Source organism: Piliocolobus tephrosceles, chromosome 1 (assembly GCF_002776525.5).
Source record: "Piliocolobus tephrosceles isolate RC106 chromosome 1, ASM277652v3, whole genome shotgun sequence".
Taxonomy (NCBI): domain Eukaryota; kingdom Metazoa; phylum Chordata; class Mammalia; order Primates; family Cercopithecidae; genus Piliocolobus; species Piliocolobus tephrosceles.
Window position 1 is genome coordinate 218,497,965 of NC_045434.1, and position 21,027 is coordinate 218,518,991.

At 62.7% G+C, this 21,027-nt stretch overlaps 1 protein-coding gene across 1 annotated transcript in view; it reads right to left on the bottom strand.

Annotated features, from left to right (window-relative positions):
• ARHGEF16 (Rho guanine nucleotide exchange factor 16) overlaps window positions 1-20,774 on the bottom strand; it is a 26,323-nt gene extending 5,549 nt beyond the window's left edge. The window contains exons 1-9 of the mRNA XM_023215321.1: window positions 20,541-20,774; window positions 11,825-12,431; window positions 9,285-9,330; window positions 7,751-7,920; window positions 6,106-6,162; window positions 5,383-5,543; window positions 1,874-2,026; window positions 1,582-1,711; window positions 311-385 (exon numbers count right to left, since the gene is read on the bottom strand). Coding sequence (XP_023071089.1) covers window positions 311-385; window positions 1,582-1,711; window positions 1,874-2,026; window positions 5,383-5,543; window positions 6,106-6,162; window positions 7,751-7,920; window positions 9,285-9,330; window positions 11,825-12,412 — 1,380 coding nt within the window. The 5' untranslated portion in view covers window positions 12,413-12,431; window positions 20,541-20,774. The remainder of the gene's footprint in view (window positions 1-310; window positions 386-1,581; window positions 1,712-1,873; window positions 2,027-5,382; window positions 5,544-6,105; window positions 6,163-7,750; window positions 7,921-9,284; window positions 9,331-11,824; window positions 12,432-20,540) is intronic.
• Between the last annotated feature and the right edge of the window lie 253 nt (window positions 20,775-21,027).

Genomic DNA, 21,027 nt, shown 5'->3' on the forward strand with positions numbered 1-21,027 from the left:
GATGGATAATCTGAGAACCTCTGGGCCTCAGTTTCCCTGTCAGCGCTCTGAAAGGCTTGGGATGGATAATCTGAGAACCTCTGGGCCTCAGATTCCCTGTCAGTGCTGTGAAAGGCTTGGGATGGTTAATCTGAGAACTTCTGGGCCTCAGTTTCCCTGTCAGCGCTGTGAAAGGCTTGGGATGGATAATCTGAGAACCTCGTTGCCCTGGAAGGTAGGGGGAGCCAGCCCTATGCCACCAGGTAGGGTGGGGTGGGGACAGGGTTAGGGTACAGAACTTGGGCGGGGTTGGGGCCAGGCCCCATCTTACCTTGCTGATAGCCTTCAATGCGCGGCTGGCGGCCTTGTACCTCTCGGAGTGGCCCTGGGTCTTGAGGCAGAGCGTCTGGATGAACAAAAGACACGGGACACAAAGTCCCCTCTGGCATCCCAGGTGTGGAGGCTCCCACCAACACCAGACCTGGGGTGGGGCTGCAGGATGGTCAAGAGCTGCCGCCAGAGGGCTCCTGCAGGGCCCCACCACCAGCCCCTGAACGGCCTCGCACCACCTGGAGCTCTGCCAGGTCCTCAGGCAGGTTGAGTGGGAACAGGAGCTAGCACCCCTGCCTGGAACCCTTCCCTTCCCGTTCTTGGCCATCTCCATCCTCTCCATCCAACCTGGGGAATCGTCAGTGGAGGCCCCCTGGCAGCCCTGGGGGCTGCACATCCCTGGGGTCCCCAGGAATTTGAGGTTCTGTTTGGCTTGGGCAGTCCTGCCATGTGTAGCCTCAGGGAGCTTAGCTCAGTCCTGCCATGTGTGGGGCTGTGTGTACGGGCAGCGTGCACACGTGTGAATATGCCTGTGCACCGTGTGCATGCATGTGTGCCTGTATGTGTATGCATCCACATGTGTATGTGTGCACCGGGTGCACGTGTGTGTAGTGCCTGTGTGCATGTATGCAAACGTGTGTGTGCACTGTGCGCACATATGCATGCATGTATATGTGCAATGCAGTGTGTGCACGTGTGCAGGCATGTGTGTATTGGTGTGCATTGATACATATGCATTGTGTACACATGGGCACACAGATACATGAGTACATGTGCACTGTGTGTACACGTGTGCGTCTGTGTGTACACCTTTTACCTTCATGCGCCCTCTGCCCTGTGGGCTGGCATCCCACACACACACCCCACGCTGGTGAGCCCCTCTGAGCCCCTCTCTGCATCCACAGAACAGGGAGAGAAGGTGCTGGTGACAGGGCTACCATGTCTAGGACTGGTGGGGCGGGGGCTGGGAGGAGGCTCAGCAGGGCTCTGGGTGATGCCAGTTTCAGCTCGTCAGTGTGCCTAAACCTCATGAACCATTGAGTAAGTGAACACAAATCCGCCAAGGGCTGGAACAGCTCCCGGCACAGTGAGGTCTGTGGGTGGCAGCGACCACAAAGTTATCCTGGTTATTAAAGTCATCTTAGGATCATAACTATTAAAATATCATAGGCCAGCCTGGAGGAGAAGGTCACAAAAGGGTAATCCGGGGGGGCTCCGGCAGTGGGACCCCAGGACAGTGTGCCCAGCCCCAGCCCCAGGCCGTGGACTCACATCCGTCAGGAGGGGCAGCCGGGTCACCCGCTGCATAGGGAGGATCAGGAAGGAGAGCACGGGCAGGCCCCCGCACGCCGGCCGCCTCTCAATCTCTCTCAGGACCTCTCGGAAGGCGGCGTTGCTGCTTCTGCAAGAGGACAAGGCTGTCCTTCCAGGCTCTGCATGGCCGGCCTGTACCCAAATCAGGCAGCACCTGCAGAAGCCGGGCTGGGAGCAGGAATGTGCTTTGGGAGACCAGGGTGCAGGACGCTCCCGAGCCACCCTCTGGGCCTCAGGACCACCCACTCACGTCAGCTTCTGCAGCGTGCGCTGCTGGTAGACCTCGTTGGAGCAGTAGGCGATGTAGGGGTGGAAGTGCTTCTCGGCGTGCTCCTCCAGGATGTCACTGATGTCCTCAACCAGTACCTGGGCCTTGTGCCGCTGCTCCAGGTCCTCGAAGAACCTGAAGGCAAGGAGAGGTGAGGAGGGTGCCACGGGCCTGGTGGTCGGGCCCCATGTGTGCACACACAGACGTGCATATGCACGCACACTCACACATACATATACGTGGCAGGAGCTGAGCTCAGCTCCCAGAGGCAGCACGCAGCAAGCACTCGGGGCGGGACCCGGACCTGGGATGCAGGACGGCAGGGAGGGCAGGTGGGAAGTGGTCACAGAGCCCCCCCCACGATCCCACGCACTGGCGCCGTCCCTCTGTTGTCCAGCGGCAGCCCCAGGGGCTGTCTCCAAAGGTGGACTCGTTTGGACCTCCTGTCCTGATGCCCTGTCCAGTTGGTGCCCTTTGCCCTTCAAGCTCCTTCCAGCTAAAATGACTGGGCCTCCACACAGGCCCGGGCCCCTACTGCTGCACCAGCCTGCCCCTGGGAAGAAACTCAAGGACGGAAACTCAGGGAACAGGCACAAGAGCCCAGCCTCTGGGTCACAAAGAGGGGCGATGCCTGGGGCCACCCCCTCCAAGGATGAGTCCCCAGTCCCAGGCAGCTCTGCTGGTTGAGCTCCCAGCTGGGTTCGCGAACTGTCGGTTGACTTTCACGGGGTCCCCCACCCCGTTCTGAGTGAACAGTCAAGGCCGGGGGCCAGGTGTGGGCTCTTGGCAGACTCCCTGGAAGCGACTACCAGCCCCTCACCTGCTCCGTGACCCAGGCCTCGGCCCGGGGTGATCAGGACGAAGGGAGTTAACACTTGGTAAGAGCTAGGCCAGGGCTGCCGGGGTTCTGCCGCCATGGGTAGCCAGAGCCACCAAGGCTGGGCTTGGCTGAACCCATGATGGTCACCTGGTGTGTGAGGTGGTGGCCGGAGCCTCATCCATCCCGCAGACCCTCAGAGCGCCCAACCTGAGACCACATCCACGTCTCCAGCCCCTGCCACAGGAGGCCCTCCCGCCCCAAGAGCTCTGTCCTTCAGAGGACTGCCTTGCCCAGCGTGGAGGTGGGCGGGAGTCCCTCCTCCCCCTGCTCACGGGGCCCGACTGGGCCTGCCACCCACGCAGGAGCCATGCTTCCTGCAGGGAGGGCGTCCCGAGAGCTGCTTGCCCTAGAGAAGCCCCAGGAGATGGAGCTGCAGTCCCCGTGGATGAGGACCCGGGAGGCCATGGGAGGCCTCGGCTGCTGGATGAGCAGGGCCATGACACGTGTGGGTGCCGAGGCCGGCCAGGCCGGTCAGCAGCTCACATGGGAGACTGCAGGCTCTGAGAAAGGTCTGGGAGAGCTGCCCACCAGCCGCTGACCCCAAATAGCGATGATTCCCCAGAGAATTCACTGTGAATGCCAGGAGCTGTCGGGGACCCAGCTGGGGGAGGAGGCCGGAGCTTCCCGCCCCCGAGCAGCAATCTAAAGCCCCAGGAGATCAGAGGGAAACACACAGCTGCCTGAGGCAGAGGGGAGACCGGAGGACACAGAGCCTGCATGGCTGGGGGCAGAGCTGGAGGAGGGGCAGCCGCTATCCCAGACCCCTCCCCCCCCCCCCCCCCCCACCCCAACCCACAGATGAGTCAGAGTTTGGGAGTTTCCCATAGCTGGTCCCTGGAGCTCTACAGGAAGCCCCTGTCTCCAGGGACAAGGCGGCTCCCTGCCCACCCTCAGGGCCCCAAAGTTCCGCAAGGGCACCCCACAGGCAGCAGATGGGTGGGACTCGCCAGGGGCGGGGCTGATATAAGAATGCGCCAGCAGCCACCACTGTTGGAGCAGCCCGGTGCCAGGCACTACAGGCCCCTAATCATCTCCCAGCACCACCCAAGCCCATGAGGGCCAGAGGCACTGCCCCTCAAGTTAGCATCGAGGCTGAGGCTCAGGAGACCGAATGATACTCCAGGGTTCACCTGCATATAGGGAGCAGCACAGGGTCGAGACCACACACACCCCTGCCCACGCGCACACACCCCGGCCAGGCACACAGACCCCTGCCCAGGCACACATACCCACGCACATAAGCCCCTGCCCACGCACACATACCTGTCCATGCACACACACCCCTACCCACTCATACCCCTGACCACGCGCACACACCCATGCACACACACCCACGCATATACACCCCTGCCCATGTACACACACCCCTGCCCGTGCACACACCTGTCCACACACATACGTCTATGCACACACCCACGCACACACAACCATGCATACACACCCCTGCCCCTGACATACCCATGCACACACCATGCACACCCACGCACACACACACCTGCCCATGTACACACATCCCTGCCCACGCACACACATCTCTGCCTGTGCACACACCTGTCCACACACATACATCTATGCACACACCCGTGCACACACAACCATGCATACACACCCCTGCCCCCGACATACCCAGGCACACACCATGCAGACACCCACGTGCACACACACCTGCCCACGCACACACACCTGCCCACGCACACACACCCATGTCCACACACACACACCCGTCCAGGCACACACATCCCTGCCCATGCACACACCTGTCCACATACATCTATGCACACACCCGCACACACACAACCATGCCCCTGACACACCCATGCACACACCATGCACACCCACACACACCTGTCCACACACACACACCCCTGCCCACGCACACACCTGTCCACACGCACCCCTGCCCACGCACACACAACCCTGTCCACACACACACACTAATGTACACACACCCGTGCACACACCCCTGCCCACATACACCCATGCACACACACCCGGGTGCTGGATGCTCCCGAGTCACCCTCCAGGCCTCGGGGCCAGCCCACTCACACACACCCCTGACCACGCACACAGCTGTGCACACACACCCCACCCCACGCACACACACCCCACCCCCCACACACACCCCCGTGCATGGCTGCAGCTGCATGTCCGGCTTTCCTCCACCTCCAGGCCCTGCAACCAGAGCTCAGGTCCAGCCACCAGACACCTTTGGGTGGAACATGACCCAGAGCTGCAACTAGAGGCTTCCTGCTTACAGGTGAGTAGCTTGTGGCCACCGCTGCCTGGGTCACACAGCCCTCTGTGGCTGGGCGTCCTGGTGGGATGGTGCTTGGCAGTGGGGCAGGGCTGGACTCCTGGGAAGTGCTCCACATCTTATGAACGACCAGGATGCCACAGCCCCAGTGCTCAGCCCGGCCCTGGGGCCAGCTCTTGGTGGTCTCAAGGACCATCAGAGGTCATCACCCTCCATGGGAGCCAGCAGCTGCCCTAAACCATCCCCATCAATGTGCAGCTCAGGCTCCTCAGGGCCTGCTGACGACGGTGCGGTGCCCATGGGGAGAGGCACCTTCCCGGCAGAGGACCCTGTGCAAAGGCTGTGGCGTGACCTCACCTCTGACTGGCACCCAGGACATCCAGGATGTTGGAGAAGAGGTGGTGGTGCTCCATCTGGGTCACGGTGGCCCGCAGCTCCTTGGACTGCAGGAACTCCCCCACCAGAACGCTCAGGCTGTGCTGGTAGGAGAACTCCGACGTGAGGATCTCAAACATGGCCTGCGGAGAGGGGCCTGGGTGAGCCCCACAGTGACCCTGGACACGGGCGTGCCTCGGTGACCGATTCTCAGAACAGGAGGACATGCCCCGGGTGGCAGGGGCCGGTGGGGACAGAAGCCCCGGACAGACCCCTGGATGGGACTGTCAGGATGGCCAGCCTGGAGACGCCAGCCCGACGTCCCTGGGTGCCCCTGGCTGGGTGCCTTATGAGCCGCATGAAGCTAGGCAGCGACCCCTGTCCTCATCAGAGAAGGGGGAGATGGCGGCCCCTGGACTCCGAGGATTCACCCGGTGGCGCGAAGGGGCTCTGTGAGGGCTGGTGCAGGCGGAGGCACAGCCCGGGCCTGTGTGAGGCGCTGGTGAGTGTGACGGGTCTGTGAGGGCTGGTGCAGGCGGAGGCACAGCCCGGGCCTGTGTGAGGCGCTGGTGAGTGTGATGGGGCCTGGCGCTGGAGGTGGCCACAGCGGGATGGCTGGGTGGCGCCACTGTGGCTGCTACCCCTCCCTGGGTGTTGCATGGCCCAGGCCATGGGGGACAGCGCTCCCGCCCAGGGCCGTTTTACCTCCTGCCTCTTCCGCTCCTCAGTGGAGAGCTGGTCCAGGATGCCCAATTCCACCACCTGGGGGGACACGGGCCCAGGAGCTCCAGGTCACACATCCTGGAAGCCTGGGCCAAAGTCTCCCTTCTTTCTTCCTCCTGATGGACCAGGGCCAACTTGGCCAGCAGAGGCGGGGGCCTGGGCAGAACACCCACAGCCACCCCACAGGGCTCAGGGAGGTCCGATCCTGGAGTAGGCCTGTCCTGCCCAGGGTCTATCCCCGTCATCGTCCTCTCTGTGGACCCTCCCCAGGGCAGCCGCCCCCACCCCCGCCCAGCCAAAGAGCCCCGGAGCAGCCCAGAAAGAGCATGGGGCATCCAGAGGGAAAGGCCAGAGGACGGGAGGAGATCTTGTCGCAAATATCTTCCTGGCAGACGGAGAGGCGTGGAGCCCACCCAGGGAGGAAGTGTGGAGGGCAGGACTGTGACTCAGACCCCACCTGGGCGAGGCGAGTCAGTGCCCTGCCTGGAAGGTATGGGTGACGCTGTGCCCGCCCGGGCTCCCTCCTCCTCGGGGCCCACAGCTGGCGGGTCGCCGTGGCGGGAGCGTGGCTCCCTTGGTGAGCGCGTCAGGACCAGCGGGGCTGCTACACTGCCCGGGGGTCCCCTCTCCCCTCTGCAGGACTCAGGCCACCCTGATTCGTGCTCTGCTCCTCACTGGGCCGGGCTGAATGGCCTCCCACAGCGCCTGGGCCAAGGGTGAGTCCCCCATTCCCCAACCCAGCGCCTCCTTCCTATGCAGGGTCAGAATCTCTGGCAGTTACCAGGGTGCAGTACTGGACACTATCCCAGACAGAGGGAGACCACACGCCCCCAGCTCCCAGCAGGGGAGTAAGACTGCACTTCCAGACCTTTCTATCTGTGGGGAGGCTGCCCGTTGCCTGCCCTCACCCCACACTGGGCCTGCCCTGGCCGGGGCCCCGGGGTACGCAGCACCATGGAGCGTGGTGGGTGGTTGCAGTACCAGCCCCTCTGGATGGCGAACAAGGAGCCCCATTGTACCACAGGTGGGGGCCCGCCCTCCCTGCTTCCCGCCACGCCCACGGCCACATGGTCCCCTCCCTCGGGCCTCAGGGCGCGGGTCACATGCCGGTCCACCTGGGGTAGGAGCAGTCACCTCCCCCAAGCACAGGGACCACTGCCAGGCCACGCTCTCCACTGAGACCCCCGTAGGACAGGGAAGGGCCCCCAGTTTCAGATATGGAAAGTGAAGGAGTGGCTTGGCCCTGGCCTCAGCTCCAAGCCGCGGCCCCTCCCATCCCAGCTGTCTCCTTACGCAGACCCCTTAGCCCTCTCCTGGGGCGGGGGCCCTGGGAAGGGACTGATGGTGCCCGCAGCTCCCTGCAGGGCAGTCTGAGCAGGGCCGGCCCTCGCACGCAGGACAGCAGGGCCCTGCATGGGCAGGGTGACTCTGAGGGCACAGGAGACTCCAAGGTCCGCCACCCACAGCCAAGGGTCTTCTGGGAAGGCTGCCCACCCTCCCTGGAAGGACTGGGCTGCTGCTAGGGACCAGCCACCTGGGCTCGGGGAAGGAGCAGTGGGGGGACCCCTGTGGCTTCTGCCTGCCTGCCTGCCTCTGTGGTGCAGCCTCACCCACCCTCCGGCGCTACCTCCGGGAGCTGGCTCCAGGTGACCTGGGCAGGCCGGTAGCTCTTGACCACAATGGTCGTGTCCATCTTCCGGGCTCCCTCGGGGCTGGAGGACTCATCGAGGATGTCATCATCAGACTCCTGGCTGGTGTTCAGGCCCCGCTCCTGGATCTCCTGGTAGAGCTGGGGGTCTAGAGAGAGAAGGAGGGTGACCTGTGGCCCTGGGGGATTGGAAAAGGCTGCGCCTCCCTGGAACTTGCCGGCTGAGCCCTCCCAAGGGCATCTCAGAGCCCGTGATGACATCAGGCGGCACAGGCCCTCCCGGGTGGGTCCTCTAGCGCCCACAGGCTCTCATGGCTGGATGGGAGAGGGAGGCTTTGGGAGGGGACTGTCCCAGGCTGGGCGCCAGTCCCAAGACCTCTTCTATGCCACAAGCCCCACCTGAAATGGGCTGGTCCCGGCTCAGGGCGCCTCCAAACCCACACAGCAGCCCCCAACCAGGCTTACCCTGAGACAAGGGGCGTTGCTGCTGCCTCCTGGGGACACTTCCCAGAGATTTCTGTAGAGGAGGCCTGGGTACCCCCTCCTGGGCCCGTCCCTGTCCACAAAGCTTCTGGGGGCTGGAGGGGGCCACTGTGTCTTGGGGCCTCAGGTCTGGAGCTGGGCACTTGAGGCCTTAGCCCTCTCCAGGCCTCACTGCCTCCGATCTCTTTACACCCCTGTGCACTTTGTTTATTTTATTTTATTTTTTTTTTTGAGACGGAGTCTCGCTCTGTCACCCAGGCTGGAGTGCAGTGGCCGGATCTCAGCTCACTGCAAGCTCCGCCTCCCGGGTTTATGCCATTCTCCTGCCTCAGCCTCCCGAGTAGCTGGGACTACAGGCGCCCGCCACCTCGCCCGGCTAGTTTTTTGTATTTTTTAGTAGAGACGGGGTTTCACCGTGTTAGCCCGGATGGTCTCGATCTCCTGACCTCGTGATTCGCCCGTCTCGGCCTCCCAAAGTGCTGGGATTACAGGCTTGAGCCACCGCGCCCGGCCTCACCCCTGTGCACTTTGACCCAGGTAGCAGGCACCTCCCTATGTCAACCTCCCTGTGGGATGTTCTCATCTCCCCCCAGCAGGCTGAGTGTGCACCACTGCCACCCCTGCTGGAGGCCCCAACACACGGCTGCCCTTCAGCCTCAAAGAATCCGGGCAGAGCCCGCGGCGTGGGGCCGGCACCCTCTGATCTGGCCTTGGTCCCCAACATGGCCACCGTAGGCTGGGCCCAGTACACACATGGGGTGTTCAGGGCAAGACTGGGGGCTCTGTCTGTGCCCTGCCCTTCAGAACACATAGAACAGAGTCCAAGGGAACTTTCTACACTTATCAAGGCTACATGGTGAGACCAGCCACTGGGACCTCAGGACCTCAGCCTCTGGAAGGATCCTGTCAAACAGCTTTGGGGACCCCGAGACGCCAAACCAAGGCCCACCCGAACCCCAGGGTGGCCCAGTGAGTCCAGCTTCAACTGGAGCCCAGCCCAGCCCGCGGTGCCTCCCGAAGCCACACTCACCGTCCTTGAAGGAGCCCTTGTGCCCACGCTTCCGCCCCAGCGTCTTCTGCACAAAAGAGACAGAAACCGCAGCTGTCAGCCGAGGGAGGTGTGGCCCACAGCGATTCTGCCTCGGGACCCCAGGGACCTCACGGCTCCACATGCGAAGCTGTGCCCAAGAGATGTCAGCTCCAAAGGGCCTCAGGGCTGCCAAGCAGAGGCCAGGACAGGTGGGAGGAGGGCTCAGAGCAGGCAGGACAGGTGACTGAGGGTTGTCAGGTCCAGGAGGGCTGCTTGGAGGAGCAGGAAGGGTTGGACTCATCGCGAAGGGATGCTCAGGAGAGTTTTGAGCAGGACTGGAGGGAAGCCGGGGGCAGGGCAGGTACGGTGGGGAGAGGGCCGTGAAGGGACAGTGGGGCAGGACACAGGCCCCTGGGGACCAGGACCTGGTGGGGCAGGTGAGCAGGGACTGGTCAGTCAGTGTCTAGCCCCAAGCATGGGCCTGGGGGCCCCAGCAGGAGGCCAGGATGGCAGAAGCGATGGGAGGGACTGGGCTCCTGGGAAGCCCCCAGGCTCAGGTGCCCGGCTCCGGAGCCCACCCTCCTTGGCTGGGACACCACACTCTGCCGACGCCACAGGTGTGCCGGTTCCCGGAAGGAAAGGGGCTGATTTCTCGGAACGAGTTGGGGCCTGTAACTCCCCTTACTGGTTGGGAGCGTGCGGTGCTCCCAGCTGCACCTGGCCTGGCACCCTCAGCCCCGTGCCCCGCACCCCACCTCAAGGGCTCCCCCTGGCCCCCCTTTCGCCTCCAGGTCTGGCTGGAGCTGTTGCCTCCCCCACCCCTCGACCCCGTCCTCTCCTCCTGTCTGCCTCTACCCTAACCCTCCTTTCTCCGGGACCCTACCCTGACCCAAGGCCACGGGGAGCCCCCTCCTCTGTGCTCCCAGCAGCCCCGAGCTGCCCTCAGCCCAGCCCTCGGCATTCACCCTGCCCTGGTGGCCCTTTGAGGACCAGGCCCGTGCCCCTGGGCTCACTTTGGAACCCCAGCACCAAGCATGTGGCAGGTGCCCAGGAAGTGTCTGCCGACTGCATGAAATCAACAGTGAATGAAAGAACGAGCCCCGTGGGCCTAGTCCTTGTGGGTGCAGAGAGTGCTGGGGCCCTTCCAGCCCCTGGGGTGCAGGAGCCTGTGGCAGAAGTGCCGAGGCATTTCTGAGTCCTGGACGTCTCAGGTAGGCACAGCAGGAGAGAGCCGTGACTGAGGACAGTGACTGGTGCTGGGGACATGGGGGGCCCCACGTCAGCCACCATCGGCCTCCAGTGGACGCCGATGGGACATTCTGACAGGTGGTCTTGGCGTCCCCTGAGGCTGGCACTGCCACTCACAGTCTGGGCAGGAGCCGGGGCTGAGGAGGCAGCTGTGACGGCAACCAGTGAAGAACACGGAAGGCACGTGCCTTCCGTGGACACTGTCCAGAGGACACCCAGAGGACGGCTATGATCTTTGCTTCCACATGGGGAAGCCAAGGCTCAGGAAGGTTCAGGAACTCGCCTGGGTCACAAGGCACCTGCCCCGCCCTCCTCCTTCACTGAGGCAGCCCATATGCTTAGGGCCTGTTTTCCAACACGTCTGAGCAAGGCGCCCAACGAGAAGGATGCCCCTGGGACCAGCCCTGCATCTGCTCTGCATTCCGGAGGGTGCTCGGGGCTGCCAGGGCCTCCTGATGGGTGGCCCCAGGGCAGCTCGCCTCCCCTACCCCAGCCCTGCCCGAGCCCAGACCCACCAGCTAAAGAGACCAAGCAGGGTGGCCAGAGTCCCAGTCTTGGCTGGGTGGGTGTCCAGGTGCCATGCAACTCTCCCTGAACACAGCTTCCAGCTCCAGGGCTGCCTGCAATGAAGGCCTCACCCCCGGTCGCAAGGGATGGTGACTCCGAGGATGAGGGACACTGGGCCCAGGAGCCCCAGCAGGACGCTCTGTCGCCTGGGCCCTAGTGACACATGCAGCCAGGCTACACCCTGCCCAGCGAAGGGTCTGCCGCCACCATGCCCCAGACCTAGAGCCACCGCCAGCAGGCAGGGAAGCAGGGCTCTGCGTACAGAGGGAACGTGCAGACTTCTCCCGAGCCCGAGGCCGCCGCACAGCTGCCCCGCCTGAGTCCCTGTCTGGAGCTGCGGGGGCAGATGGAGCCCAGGCCAGTCACTGCAGCAAGGTCACCCTGAACCCTGTCATCTAGGCAGGCTGGCTCCTGTCTGGGGCTTGGAAACAGGGACTGGGCCTTCCAGGGATCTGCCCTCCACCAAGGCTGGGAGCGGGGACACCAGAGTCTGGGGCCTGGGTAGAACCCTCGACCTTTCCAAGCCTCTGCTGCCTCGTCTGTAAGGGGGGATCTTCAGGCTCACAGACTGGGCTGAACGGGAATAAACCAGTTGAGAGTCCTCGTGCAGCAGGTGCTTACTAACGGCAGCTGCCACAATGCAGAAGATGACAGTGGTGGAGACGGCCAGGCCACCCCTCTGCCTAGCTGCACCCTCCCCGCGGTCCACGTGGGCAGGCCCCTACCTTGTTTTTGGCTGGGTTCCGAGTGTGAGGCTGGCTGGGTTCCTCGGCCAGAGCCTGGAGCTTAGGGCTTAGTGGGATGGCGTCCCCCTGGCCACCTGGCTTCCCCAGGCCCTTCATGGCCGCCCGGTAGGATTGGTTCCGCAGGTTCCGCCTCAGCATGCCCCCGGGGTCCTTGTCCATGTCTATGTCGTCCAGGGAGAAGCTGGGGGCTGGGAGGAGCTGAGGGTCCCGCCGGGCGGCCTCCCTGCTAAGTACAGCCGCCCCGAAGCTCTGGTGGCGGGCTGGGGTCTTGGCCTTGCTGGCCACGGCCAGGCTCTTGGGGATCAGCTGCTGGGTGCCTAGCTTGAGGGCCGCCGGGCTCTCTGTGCTCAGGACGATGGGCCACGGCTCCTCGTGCCCTGGGGACCGAGGCTGTGGGGGTGCCGGGACCTCGGGCTGGAAGACGGCATTGTCCCTAACACGCAGGGAGCCACGGACCATCGGGAGCCCAGAGGCTGGGTTCCCACTGGTATCCAGCCGGAGCTCCGAATGGAAGCGGTATTCCAGGAGCTTCTCCTCCAAGGAGCTGTCTGAGTGCCGCTGGGACATGCTGGGTGGTTGTGGGGTCCTGGGGAAAGGGCAGAAGTGAGGGTCTCATGAGGCTGCTCTCCCCTGCCCCCTCAGGTGTCCACCCCGCTGCTCTTTTGCATATGCCTGGCCGGGGCCCCAGTACAGCTCCCAAGACACAGCGTGCAAGGACAGCAACACAGCCAGGAGCAGAGTGGGTCAGCGGCACAGCCAGCCCTAACCACCGGGAGCCAGCGACATCTGACGCTGGAGGCTGGGCACAGGACGGGATTAGGCAGGCACTGGTTCTGCAAGCTCCAAGGGACCAATGGGCACAGCTTAGGGGGGGAGGCTGGACCTCGGAGGCTGGGAGGCCGCGCTGCTTCCTCTGACGGGCAGCACGCGCTGAGGACACATTCCTGAGCCAGGAGGCAGGTGGGGCAGCTCAGGTGCATGGCCCTGGAGCCCTGCAGACCTGGCCTGGAATCCTGGCTCACACCTGGCAGCCATGCAGCCTCCTGGAACCAGTTCCTTGTGGTGAACACGAGGGTGATGGTGCTGCGCTGGGGGGCTTCCTGAGGTCAGCATCAGCCACAGTGGCAGTGACCACAGCCTCACTGGGGCCTTCCAGACACCCGAGCCAGGCTCTGCTGGCGGGGTCGGGCACATTTGCCCACATGCTCCTGGCCCGAGCCCAGGCCCGTGTGATTCCCCTCTCTCAGCCACACGGTGACATGACTGTGGCGGACTGTCCATAGAACATTTCCACACGCCAGCAACATGCTGGCATTTTTCCACGTTTCTGAACTGGGCATAAAGCTGACAATTCTGGTTTCAGGAGCCCACCAGGCACCAGCCTGAGAGTCTGGGATGACACCTGGCCACTGGGCAGGTGTGGTGGTGGCAGGGGTGGCAGGCCACAGTCTCATGTACACCACCCAGCGCAGGGCGGGAGCTGACCTGCAGACATCTCTGGAGCCCGATCGCCACACCCCGTGGGCAGTCCCGCCCCCACCACCCTCCTGCCCGTCCCTCCTGGCAGCACGTGCCCCCGAGCCCATCTCTACCGCACTGTTCCCTTCATGGTCTTGGGCTGGCAGCCCTGCCCCTGACGCCGCTGTTTCCTGTTTCTCACTTTCCCCCTTCCAGACCCGAGGCAGGGCTGCCCTTCGGCCCCTTGGGAATGGCACAGTCCTGTGACTGGCTTTGGGACATGTGTCCCCACCAGGTAGGAACGTGGAGAGCCAGCTCTCGACCTGCCTCTGCGTCTTCCCCGGCTGCCATGACTATGAGCACGCGTGGCCAGGCAGAGCCCCAGTGGCCTGGACCCCGTGGGGCCAAGATGTGCAGAGCCCCCAGCCGACACGGCCTGCAGGAGCCGGGCCTGGAGGTCTGTTTCCAGGCACTTCGTGGGGCTGTTGTGGCTACACATCACCTCCTGAGTGACAGCACGTGGCTCGCCACAGCGGTCAGGCCCACAGCAAGCTTTCACGCCCCAGGCTGCTTGCAACCCTCAGGCCACTGAGCAATGGCTTCGGAGGGTCTGGTCTTCCAGGCCTCCCAGCTTTCCCCTCTGCTGCTCAGGGGCTCCCCACACGTGTCAGGGGGCAGCCCTGACCGAGGCATGTGGTCAAGGAGCCTCACCGAGGCACGTGGTCAAGTGACGCTGCCTGTGCCTCAGTTTCAAAATCTGTAAAATGGGCACGATAAGAGCAAGGCCCACCTCCTGAAGGTACTGCGGTAAGTGTAAAGCGTGCAAAGTGTGTAACAGGCCTGGCCGGTGTGAGGCCTACATCCACATTGCGGTGACCAAGCCTTGCCGAATCAAAGACAAGCTCATGCTCCCTACGTTCAGGGAGCTTTGTAGGTTCAAAAGGTAACAACACGGAGAAAACTCACTGCTTTCATTCTTTCCCTTTTAAAACATAAAAATAAAAACAGTAAGAGCCACCACTCAGTATGCCTCCTATACACCCAGAACGTCATACACATGAAAATGACCGGAGTCTCTCCGGGGTGGAAACTGATTTTTCTGATGCGAAAACAAGGCTGGATCGCTCGCTCCAAGTCACTTCCTACAGGGAGGTGGCCTCCAGCCAGCCACACAACTGACCTGAGTTCGCACCTTTGGAGCACCCGCAGGGCACCCGGGACACCTCTCTGTCCCTGCTCAGCCCCAGGAGCCACCAAACTCTCCCAGGACACAGATTCTCTGCTAAAACCAGCCCAGGAAGGCACGTGCGGCTGAGCCTCCCAGGCCCTAGGGAGGGACGGCCCCCACGCTGGCTGGGAGGGCACATTCCTCCGGACATTCCGAATCACCGGCCGAGGACAGCAGCAGACACAACAGGCCTCCCCCGGGGCTGATGTCCATGACACTGACCCGGGTGACGCTGGTCTGCACCGTCCCAGGATCACCCGCTCACAGTAACGTGTCTGCGTTTTACCCAGGCCTGGCCGAGAAATCTGTTTCTTTTAGGCTTCTGTCTACATGCCAAGCAGAACGCACTCCAGCGAGCAGCCAGTGTAGGCGGCCTACGGTCCTGCAGTCCTTTTATTCTAAATGTGATTTCTTTACCTGGGGGGCATTTGACGTGGGTTGACATGCCCACATCGTCACTGTGCCCGGTCTCCCACCAAACAAATGTCCCCAAGACCCCACAGCCCCCAGACACAGAGACGCCAGCCTGCACTGTCTCAGCCTTCCGGCTGTCATAGAGGCCTTCCTCCCCCTAATGGGGCCAGACTGCCCAGGCCTGACTGTCCCTGACCACGTCCTCTGAGACAGTGTCCTGGCCCTGGCCAGCAGCACTCCCTGGCTGGCGGCGGCTGTCCCAAGAGAGGTCAAAGTCTGCTCCACTGCCAGAAGGCACCCAAACGGGAACCTGTCAGGCGAGCCAGAGCCAGAGCCATTGCTGGGTGTGACCTCCACTCCCAGTGAGGCAGCCACACCCACAGGTCTAACAGAGAGCCCTAGGGGTGTGGGCAGGGGCTCTGGGCTCTGGAAGCCAGAGCCCCCCAGGAGCCGGCTCTCGGGAGCTGTGGCCCTGGCAGGCACCCGCACCCGTTGCCTTCTGTTTTTCAGTTTTTCTAAAGAACTATGAAGACACAGACACCGTTTCAAAAGTCAACGAGCACCAAAGACTTAGCATGAAAGCCCAGCGTCCCCGCCTCCACGCTGCCTTGATCCCCAGAGGCCACCGCTCTGGGCTCCTCAGCTTTCCCCAGTAAAAGGCACAGCCTGCTCTCGGTGACCCCCGCCTATGGGCATCCCTACCCGCTCCTTACCTCTTGGACGAGGACTCCATCACAGCCGTCACACGATGTCTGTGCCCACAGATGTCTGTGCCGGCACAAGGCGCTAAGCCCCGGGTCAGGGTAAGGCTTTGCCCACCTCTTGTTAATAATGATTTTCTCTCATTCCACTGGCCTGGTTTTTCCCAGTTAAATTTTCCCTGAGTGTTCCGGCGTCTCTGCCATGTGCTTCTTGAGAGTATATTCTATACGTTTGGCAGGCCAGTTCTGTGTTTTTCCGAGACACCCCCCATCCTCCCTCTCCAGAGGGCCTGGTGCTCTGGGCCTCACCCTGGGTGGATCCCAGGACCTCCTCCGCCTCTTCTGGGGCTGGAGGCTTGGCCCCCAGTCCCGTCTCACCTGCTCCGGGCCCTCACTGTGCTGAAGCACATCCCCAGGCACTGAACCAGCAAGCCACATGGGAGGCATCTTTTGGATGCCTGAAAATATCTTGTTTCTTCCTCTCCCCTGACTGGTGGCGAGGAGACGAGTGTTCCCACTATAGATGGTTTTCTCCCAGAGTCGGGAAGGGCCCTTCCCTCATCTTCAGAGTTGCTGGGGAGGGGCCCCAATGCCCCGATCCCTTCCTCGTATCATGACCGGTGTGTGGTTCTCCCTGGCCCCACTGAGGGTCTGGGGCACCTGCCGGAGGCTGGGAGCTCTGGCTGTCGTGCTGATGTGCCTCCGTAGGGTCCACGTTCGTTCACTGAGCCAGGCACTGGGTAGAACTCCCCATGCGGTCACTCTTGTCTTCAGGGCTGCACAGATTTTCATATTATTTCTTCCATTCTGTCTTCTCTTTTTGGAATACCCACTAATGAGTATTAAGCTCTGGCGTTTTCTCCTAATTCCTTACCTTCCCTCCCCTACTTTGTTCTCTGTGTGAGGTTGTCTCTACTTGATCTTCTTATCTGCCCCATGGTCTTGTCATTTTCATTATCGTCAAAGAGCCCTGTGCTCTTCATTCCTGGCATCCTGCTCTTGTTTTATGGGTGTAACATCTTCTATTATCTTAGAGAGGAAGGATTACATTTTCTTTGGAGGGAGTTTCTTTCTTTCTGTCATGGGCTGCTAGAGCTGTGCCCCCACCACACACTTCCTCCTGTCTCCGCCTCTGCTGGCCTCTGTCTCGGGCACAGGGCTTTCCTCAAACATCTGCTGCTGGTGGGTGATTGCTTCTGCTTCTATTGAGGAGAGAGGCCTTATGCTGGTGGGAGGCCCAGGTGCACACGCCCTGAGCACAGGTGTCTCACCGGGAGGGCCCTCTGGGACCCCCAGCCCCACGCCAGGTCCGTATCCTGAAGTCTCTCCTGCATGCGGGCTGGTTTCTGCAGTGGTCCCTCTCCATCTCCTCACTGAGATGCTGGTCTGCTCCTGGTGCCTGGAGCCAGTGAAGGGGAGGGGCTGAGAGCTCAGACTCCTTTCAGCAGCTGGCCATGCTGTCCGGGCTACAATGCCACAGAGGTCGGTCAGATTCCCTGCAGCAGCCTCGCGGGCCAGTGGCAGACCTGCTCCCCAGTAAAGGCAGCCCTGACTTGCTGAGTGGGGGCTGCCAGGAAAGCTCCTTCAGGCATGCACAGGGCAGAGGGAGCCGCAGGCTGTCTGTCTTTCCTGTCTCCCCATGTGTGTGAGCCCTTGCAGGGCAGGGATAGTTTCCTGTTCGTGTCCCCACAAACAGTCGGGCTCAGTTCCCGCACTAAAAAGCAAATGCCTGCCTCGGCATGTGCTCTGCCCTGGTCTCCTTACCTTGATTCTGCGTCTTCCCAGAGAGGCCCTGGTGTTCCATGCCAAGAACCAACTTGCAAGGGGACTTTGCTCAAAGTGAGCAGAGACTGGGCCAGGGCAGCCCACAGAGGTTCCAGGCCCATTTGTGCCACTTTTTGGGCGACTTCCTGCTGCTTCTGCTCAGGGTGGGCTGGAAAGGACCTCCCATGGCTGAGCCCTGGGACCCAGAGCTGTCTCTTTTCCCTTTACCACTAAATACCCCACGCAGGTATCCCTGACACATATAGTTACAGGGCACGAGGGACTTGTGCAGGAGGAGGCGTGCAGCAGAGGTGAGCAGGTGGAATCCGTGGTCTCTGGCCAGTCTCAGGGACCCTGCCCAGCCTGTCCAAGCAGGTGGAATCCGTGGTCTCTGGCCAGTCTCAGGGGCCCCTGCCCAGCCTGTCCGTTCCTGTCTGCACTTGGCCTTGGCTGATCTGCCGGATCTCAGACCCAGCCTTGGTTGGGTGGGCCGCTCTCTAGCCCCGCCCTCCTGCCCCCTCGTCCTTCCGGAGAGATGGGCTTCTAGTGACTCTAGTGGGCGCCAGCCCCGTCCCTCCTACATCCCCACAGCAGTACAGTCTCCCAGCTGGGGCCTGGGACTCTGAGCACAGCTGCTTTCATGGCCACCAGGACCTAATTGCTCCAAGTTTGCTGCCCCTCCAGTTAGGACGCTGCACGGGCCTCCAGCTTCAAGTGATCCCACCCTCGGGCATTTCTGCCCCTCCTACCCTGGCCTCTAGGTCTGGCTAACCCCACTCGGCCCAGCGGGGCGTGGCCTCTCTAGCACCTGTCCATCCAGCCTCAGTGCACGCAAACTCAAGCCACAATGATGCCCTTGTACTCCGGTAATTCTGCCCAGCCAAACTTCGGACTCAGTCACATCATCTGGGGGAGGACTTGGTTTTGTAAATCATGCAGCACACATCAGCCAGCTCCGTTTGCAAGGTGGCCAGGGGTTCAGCTCTGCGGCCTGCACTGGGGCAGTTTTGCCCCTCAGGGCGCATTTGGCAACGTCTGGAGACACTGCTGGTAGTCAGGAGTCCTGGCTACTGGTCGGCAAGGCTGCTGGAGAGACCTGTTATCTGGATCAAGGCCCCTAGGGCTGCGGTGGGGAAACCCTGGGCAGCTAAGCAGAGAGCCACCCTGCATGGTGGGGGCGGGGAATTGCACCTGGCCCTCCCACCTGGACGTAGCCAGCTCAGCCCAAAGTGCATTCCAGTCACTCCCCAGCTCCGGCTCTGAATGAGATGTCTCATAAACCCAGGCACTGTCCCTGGCTCTGTTGCCACTCACGGGGTTCCCCCAAAGGGTGGGAATCACAGCCTGCCTCTGACAGGTGCCCACGCGGGGGATAGGTCCCCTGCCACCCAACCAGGTGCAGAGGGAATGTGGCCTGCCTGAGTGGGACTGCTGGTCAGGCCCTGTTCTGACCTGGATGGCTGTCCCCAGATGGGGACAGGGGGCAGTGAGGGTTCTGGCCTCGGCCAGGGAGTCACTAGAAATAAGGACGCTGCTCCAGACAGACAGTTCCCTGCGCTAAGGACAGGAGCAGCCCAGATCCATCTGGAAACCAGAACTAAAACTCAGACCCAAAATCACGGGGAGCACCTGCACCTGGATCACAACATGAACACAGATGGCCATCCTCAGGATGGGGACCCGCGCTCCACATGTGAGCTGTGGGGACCCCGGCACGCCACTTCTCACTGTTTCACTTCTGTGCCTCGGTTTCCTCATGTGTAGGTGGAAAGTGCTTTCCATATAGGTGATCCTATGGGTCAGAGACGGCCCCTGGAGAGCCAGCGCCCTCAGGGAGGCACCCCTAGCAAGGGTTTCTCCCCAGTGTCCAGGTTGGGGGAGGGCCCATCCCACCCTCCAGGTGACTTTGGTCCAGGTGACTTACTTCTTCCAGGAAGCCCCCAAGACACCTCCCTTCCAGCAGGACTGGGTGGGTGGGGAGTGCCCACCTTCAGCCCACAGCTCCTGCTCTGGACAGTACCTTTCTCTCACCGTTCCCCTCTGCTGGCCGTGGGCATCGCACAGCAGGGACCACGTCTGCCTGGCACACTTGTGGGTCAACATCTTCTAACTCCTCAACACTCCTACTAGTCCCATTTTACGGATGAGGAGACTGAGGACCCGAGAGCTGCTTAGTTCACAAAGAGCCAGGATGTGACGGGCACACCTGGGAACTATGCCATGGAGGTGTCAGGGCCCGCAGCCATACACAGCACCTGGACCCTGTTGCTGGTCCAAGCCAGGCCCACACGCACCCCCTAGGCCCCCATGTTAGTGGGGCACAGACTGTTCCCCTCAAGGACACAGAGAAGATTCAGGCCTCAATTCAGGTCAGATGCAGAGGCCACCAAGACCTGCCATCACTGCCACTCCCTCGGTACCCCCCACCTACTCAAATCTCAAAAGGGAGCCTGTTCCCATTTCACAGACGCAGAAAGAGGCTGAGCAGCCAAGACAAGCCGCCACGGCTCCCTGGTAGGTGGGACGCACCCCTCCCCCTCCCCCTCCCTTCTCAGGGGAGACAAAGCAGGTCCCTCCCTGCCGCCGCCCACCAAGTCCACGGGGTGGGGGAGGGGCGTGTGGTTCGGGTTTGTCTTGGGTGTTGGGTTCTTCCTTCTTGGAGCTTTTCTGAACTTTTGGGACCAAAGCAGGTTTGGGCGTCAGATTCCCCAAAGAGCTCCCGGGAGGGTCGTTCTGTTCTGCCCCCCACCCCATGCTCTTTCAGACTCTCCGGGGCTTCCAGAGTCCTCCGCGCTCAAATCTGAACCCAGGTTCCGGTTGCATGGAAGTTTTCCTTTAGGAAGAGGAAGCGGCCGCTGGGGGTCGAGAGAGGGCAGCGAGCGAGCGTGCAGGGGCAAGCAGGGGGCTGCCTGGGGGCGGCTTAGCCCGCGAACCCCGCCCCTCCCGCCCCGGCGGAGGCACGGGAGGGTCGAGAGGTTGTTGCGGCTCCCGGGGCGGGGCTTGCGGGAAAAGCGAGGGGAGGAGAGGCGCCCCGGGTTCCCGGCGCCTCCCCCAGGCTTACCCCCCTCCCCCGGCTCCCCCCAGCCCCGGCTCACCTGTCTCCCGGCTCACCTGTCCCCCAGGCTCTCACCTGCGCCGCAGGGCGGAGGGACGGAGGGGCGGCGCGCGGACGGTGCAGCTTCCAGCGCCGGATCCCCTCCTATCCTGCAGCCGCCTCGCTCCTGCGGCCGCGCGGTCCGGCCCGGGGTGCCTCCTGCACTTCCTGCGCTGTCTGGCGGGAGGGCGGCGGCTGCGGCCCCGCAGGTGGGCGCTGGGCGGGCGGGGCGGCTCCGGGTCCGAGGGCCCGCGCGGGGAGGGTCGGGGAGGGGGCGGGGCGCGTCCCGGGCACCTGTGGCGGCGCCGCCTGCGTCACAGGTCACAGCCCCACCTGGGCCGGCTGGAGCCCACGTGATCGCCCGGACTGGATCGCGCCTCTCGATTCCCTCCGAGCCGCCGCCGCCCGGTGCCTGCGCCTTCCCTCCCCGCGCCCACGCCCCCTCGAGGCCGGCCCGGGCGTCGCCTGCCAGACGTGGGGCCGGAGCGGCTCGGCTCCTTCCTGCGTCACTGTCCTTCCAGGC